The 6,000-nt window shown below is 40.3% G+C and overlaps 1 protein-coding gene across 2 annotated transcripts in view; it reads right to left on the reverse strand.

The window, feature by feature from the left end:
• Positions 1-5,625, reverse strand: part of GLRA2 (glycine receptor alpha 2) — a 129,722-nt gene extending 124,097 nt beyond the window's left edge. For both annotated transcript variants that reach the window (XM_075175828.1, XM_075175818.1), the window contains exons 1-2: positions 4,908-5,625; positions 2,650-2,783 (exon numbers count right to left, since the gene is read on the reverse strand). In XM_075175828.1, the coding sequence (XP_075031929.1) occupies positions 2,650-2,783; positions 4,908-4,975 (202 nt within the window). In that variant the 5' untranslated portion in view covers positions 4,976-5,625. The remainder of the gene's footprint in view (positions 1-2,649; positions 2,784-4,907) is intronic.
• Positions 5,626-6,000: the final 375 nt, after the last annotated feature.

A 6,000-nucleotide genomic window follows, 5' to 3' on the forward strand; every position in this document is an offset into this window, starting at 1 on the left:
ACTAGGAGAAAGCTATGTAACTGGTCTAAAGCAGAAAAAGCTAGACAAATGCATGAGTAGTGGCACAGCTGTCTTGATCCGCAGCGTCTTTGCGAAACACAGGAAACAAATATTAACCCCAAACTACACGCAAGGCCAGATAGCAGATCCCTAGTTTAAACCATTGTTCCTGCAGACCTCTTTTATGCTTGAAAGTTCTTGCCTTAAAATACAAAAAGTGTTTTAAATTAGGTAATCATTCAACATTTCATACATCCATCCATTTATATATTTTAGCATTTCAGTATTGTATAATAGCCCGTATCCCCAAAAAGATCTCAAACAGATTAATGCATGTTAGAAACTGAAACAATTTGTATTATGGTCACAATAAAGACTCGGTATAAAAAATATTTTTATAATACTTAGCTCCATGCAAGATAAATTTTTTTTGACCTCTTTGCAGCTGTACTCATTCTTTAAAAGGAAAAAATATGCAATATAGAACAATAAGTATTTTCAATTTTTTAAAAAATTTAACAAGACTTGGGCAACTAGAACATGGGTGTGCATCATATTGACTAATAAAAATTATCAGCTGACAAGGTTTTGACTGGTGATGTGAAGTTCAAAACTGCATTACTTAATCCTCTACTTCTGAACTCTGAGATAGAAAATACGCTTCAAGGGGACATAGCAAGGAATAAGAAAGCCTTTCAGACCCCTCACCAGAAGACTGAGAGCTCCGGGAGAGCTCAGAGATGTGAAGTTATGAAAAAATGCTGAAGATCTGTTTATCAGTTCAAACTGCTGCAAAGTACCATCCTGCTCTGGAAAGTGACTTAATAAAAAAATCAAAAATAAGAAATGGCAGATTCTTTGCCATTAAGGGTTCATGGGTGTCATCAGGCAGCAGCTTCACTTTGGGAAGACAAACAAACCACAGGACTTGGAGGAGAGCAGGGTCTGTCAAACAGCTCAGCATGCACCATACAACGTTGTGCACACCATACCTGCTCTGCCCCCTTGAACATCAGGGGAGCAAAGCTGTGAATCTCTCTCCTCCTGTGATTGTCATGAAATGGTTTTAGACATGTACTGGGGAGCAATAAAGAGCTGTCTTTAAGTTGTCCTATATACGGGGACTGATACTATTCCTGGTTTTATCTGAGCTGCAAGAGATGAAGGAATGGGCAGGAATAAGTTCTTAATGATTGCTACCTTGCTCAGTTCAGGCAATTTCTGCCTTCATTTGCATTCTCTAAAAGTGCACTAATACTCACGCAAATGCACAAAATCAATGTGAGAGCCTAATGCGGTATTACTTATTACAAGATAATGTGAACTCCAGTTCAGGAACCCAATAAGCACTTTGAAAACTATTCTGAAATTAAAACTTAATACTTCCCTGACTAGAGTTTTTTTAACTTGTCAGCTTTCAAACCTTTGGATCTAAAAGCCGTACTCGGTTCCTCCTCACTTAGGCATAGGAAGCAGTCAAAAAACCCACTTTGTTCCAAATCTTGTAATTTGCACATGTGATACAGAGAGAAGAAACTGATCTTTGATGTAAATTTAATTAAACACTTTTCTCATTGACATGCGAGCTTCTTCTTTCCTAACAGTTCATTCACTGGCTAAGAAGTGATTGTTTTTTCCAGTCATTATGAACTTTCACAGCACTGCTAACAAGGCTCAGTACAGGAAAACATGCATTTCGGTGACCAAAGCCAATAGATATGAGTGCAAATGTACATTGGTATCAGATTTATTAAGGAAGGAAGCATTTTATCAGTTTTCAAAGCAAAACCACATTCTGAGCTTTATAGAAGAGCCAGTTTTGGTGGAATTATAGGGCTCTCCAGAAATGCTAAATATTTGCAATGAAAACTTCTCTCCCAATTCCTTTCATTCAAAGCCACAAGACATTCTGTGCTCACTTCCGTAGGGATTTACAGGACTACAGCAAGGAAAACTTGCTGTGAATAGTAATGGTTGCAAAAGAAGCCTCCAGTCCATAGCCACCTTTGTGCTGGAATGGTGGTGGTGGCTCTCCGCAACTCAGTCCAAATTTTGGAAGAAAAGGGGAGGACTTATGGAAGCGACAGACAGAATATGTTTTTTTATTTTGTCGGGATCCTGAGAAATTGGTTCTTCTCATTCAGTCAACATTCGCAGGATAAAATCTGCTGTATGGATACCTTGAGTCCTATCTCCCTACTTTGGGGAAGAAGGTTTTACTTTCTTCAAGTTGAACAAAAGCATAGACCTTTTCTTCAGACACTGCTATAAAGAAGACAACAGCTCAGCACAGAAGTGTTAAAGATATTGTCTTCATGGCTTAAAAATTTCAGGAACAAGTCATCTCAATTGCTTTTAGTGTGGAACCTGGAATCCTGTTTACTGTGTGGAATTAGTAAAGTCTTCAGAAGCAACCTCTGACAGCTAAACATTATTGTCATGTGAAAAGAGGGTTTTCAAACTCTGGACCCGTATTACCTACACTGTTCTCCTAGTCCTCTCCATGGATCAACTGGTCTCCATGGCATTACCACACTGCAAAACTGAAGTTATTGAAAAGAGAATCAGAACCCAGAGGTAAAACCCTCAAACCTATAATTTGTCCAAAATATAATCGATTAATTAATCAGAAGTCTTAAAAAAGCTTACCTTTAAAATTTGGTCTGATTCTAGCATCATACCCCGATGTCCTTCCCATCAATTTGTCCAAAAAATCTGAAGGAGACAGGGTCTGTGAGGGGGTTTTTCCAGATCTTGAATCATGTTCTTTACAGAAAGTCGTCCTAAATAAATTATTAGCCACCATTAGCTAATATTTAGCTTGTATTGTATTCAAGTCGTGGAGAAATTATAAATAAAATTGTCTCAATTCAGTGAATGTAGCAATTAATATTTTTATAGAAAAATATAGTCTATTTTTCATCTGAAAACTTTATTCTAGAAATAAAAATGAGCTTAAGGTAGTGTGCATGGACACAATTTGCTATTCAGAAAAAAACTTCAGCTTTAAAAAGAAATTTATTACAGCTTTAAGACTTTAGAAGATTTACTTTTCATCTTAATGTGTAGAGCAATCTTACAGGGACTTTGATATCCTGTTTCATATCATTACTTTAATTACATGTATGCTGTTAAAACTGTATGTTAAGTCTGGTTTAAGGTGGTCTTAAACTGCCAGACAATAGCTTGCAACACTCACCAAGCAACACTGAAAAATATTGGGTTTGTTGATGTTGGGAAGGATATAGATGCAAAAAAAAATGTTTTTTACAGATGCTACCCAACAAAGATTTAAATCATTCTAGTGAATGTCTGGATTCTTCCCCAGCATTGCAAAAAGGGTTCCAGAGTCAGTCACATCTGATCTTAGGGGTTTTTTTACCAATGAACATTGAGTAATAAAATTTATCAGTATTACCACCAGCTCATATTTATATGCAAGATCTTGGAACACATCTCTGTTTTCAGGATTTAAGAGCAAATTTCTGGTACCATATCATGCATACCACTGTGTACAGAGCATATTGCATATCGTAAGCACATTAACTATTGCAGAGAAACAGAATTTAGGAGTTGCCCATGGTTGTTCCCTAGGGAAAAAGAAACTAGAATGAAATGGTCATATTTGGTGTGTAGAGGCACAGATTTCATCATAAAGCATTATCTTGATTCTTAAATAACCAATTTCATTGTATCTATGTTTCAACATAATCTTTGAGCTATATTGAAAGCAATTCTATGTCTGTGCCTTCCTAACCATTCTCTCTTTAAATATTTGCCCAAAGGAAGCCACTCAGTTTCAGGAGCGTTTCGTGGGGTTTTTTTGTGCATGTAAACGCAAGTATAAACAAATGAGATATACATGTGAGCATCTGAAATGAGAAGCAAATATCAAATCCTTTATCCCTTTACAAAAGCACCAGACTTGTTAAAAGGCAAGGTGATAGTAAATTCTCGTGGTGTGATTCCATTTACAGGGGGCAGTTGCTTCTTTTTGCTTTTGTCAATGACATGGTACCGTTACAGAATTTTTAATACATAGTAGATGATATTCCCCACTTAAATATTAAAAACATTCAGTCAAGATAATAAAAACTGGAAAATTAATCCAGTGCGCTTATTTGGGATGTTCCTGTACAAATTACTTCTGTTTTCATTCAGAGCCCACTAGTTATGAGTTGCGTTGTGATCCCAGACTCACGAATATAAACACTATTTCATTCTGTCACTGTATATATACCTCATTACTCATATAAAAACACTTTATATGTGTACATGTAGATACACAGCAGTGTACAGTATAATAATGAATCTCAGCTAAAATGGTGTTTAGGTTAATAGGACTGACCTGTTTGCTTTGTACTGCAAAAAGTCAAGAGCTGAAGCAAAAGCGCATGAAACGTTAAAAAAAATTAGACACAACAATCATACGTAGTGGTACTTTACGTGAGCACAATATTGGTCTGATCCAGGGTTTTCCCAAAATCAGAGGACGGGTTCTCTAACTGCAGATAACTACATCCCTGACAAAACTGGTTCAACCGTTTCCAAAGCTTGAAGAGGAGGGAACCAAAGCAACTTCCTAAACAACCTCCGGTGGGAGCAGAGAATTTACATTTGGGAAGAAAAACTGAAGAAAATGTTTTTAGCTATGCTGATACTCAGTGCAAAAACATGTCTTTGAATCAGAGAAATGGAAAATAGATCACCCAAACTTGAGATTATTATTTTTTGTGTTTGTTACCAAGCAACGAGTCTCTGAGTGTGAAAGGGATAGCCTATATAGAATGAACATGAAATACTCTCAAATATAGCAAACAAACTAGGTTAATGTGACGTAGTATCTTTATAGTTATGATTTCCACAACCTTTTGACAAAAATCATCACACAGAGTCGTATCACCTACCTGAAGTGGTTTGTCTCTAAGAAAAATGCAAACAAGGTTGTCAAAATTCTCACTAGCTGCCGGTTCATTCCTCCTGCTTTCTGTGATGATTTGGAAAATATCCCAGAAATTATTCCAGAGAGATGCAGGGAAAAAGTAAGCTTGTGCTGCCTAGATTCCCAAATTCAGCAACAATTTAATTTTCTTGACAATCAGGAAAAGAAGGTCTGGATCTCTACAAACTGGGGGTAAAAAAGAAGTGCCAGTCCTTGGAATCATGGTCAGGTCAAGCCTAGGCTCATCTCCAGCAGCCAGCACAGAAGAGACAAAGCATCAGACCCGGTCGTTCCCTCGCCTCGCTTTTGGTGATGGAGGGGGGGAAAAAAAAAAGAAAAAAAAAAAGAAAAGAAAAAGAAAGAAAGGAAAAAAGGAAAGGAAAAGAAGAGGAAACCCAACTACCCAAGCAGCATCACGCAAAAGGGAATAGCGCTGGGAGCAGTTCTGTTGCCGGTATGTTTTGTTCCCCTTTCGCTTTGAAAATTAGTATTTATGAACGGTGGTGGGGCTACTGGGTCGGTCTGCTTTTCCCCTCTTTGGGCAGGGAGGCGTCGGCGCTGCCGGGGAGGGAGGGAAGGAGGGAGGGAGGGCTGGAAGGAGGGAGGGAGGGCTGGAAGGAGGGAGGGAGGGCTGGAGCGGGCGGGGGCCGCGGGGAACCCCAGCGCCTGTGCTGGAATGAGGCGGGCGGGAGCGCACCGCGATATAAATTCAGCGCTCGGACAGCTCCGCCACTGCCGCTGCGCATGCGCCTGCCGGCCGCGGGGAGCCGGCAGGGGGGGCGGCCGCGCGCCTCTGTCTGTGTCCGCCTGTGCGCGCCCGGGACCTGTCTGCGGGGTGCGGGGCGGTTGTGGAGGGGATGTGTGTGAGGGGGTGGCTCGGTGGGGTGTGTTTGGGGAGGGGTGTGCGTGTTTCTGCGTGGAAGGCGCGCGGTGTGTTTCTGCGAGCGGGGATGCGTGGGTGTGTTTGGTGAGGGCGCTTCGGGGGGTGTTTCTGCGTGGCGGGGGAGGGGGACCTCGGTGTGTGGTGTGGCGTGGTTCTGAGCGGGGGGCGGTGTGTG

The sequence above is a fragment of the Calonectris borealis genome, chromosome 1 (genome assembly GCF_964195595.1).
Source record: "Calonectris borealis chromosome 1, bCalBor7.hap1.2, whole genome shotgun sequence".
In the NCBI taxonomy this organism is placed as follows: domain Eukaryota; kingdom Metazoa; phylum Chordata; class Aves; order Procellariiformes; family Procellariidae; genus Calonectris; species Calonectris borealis.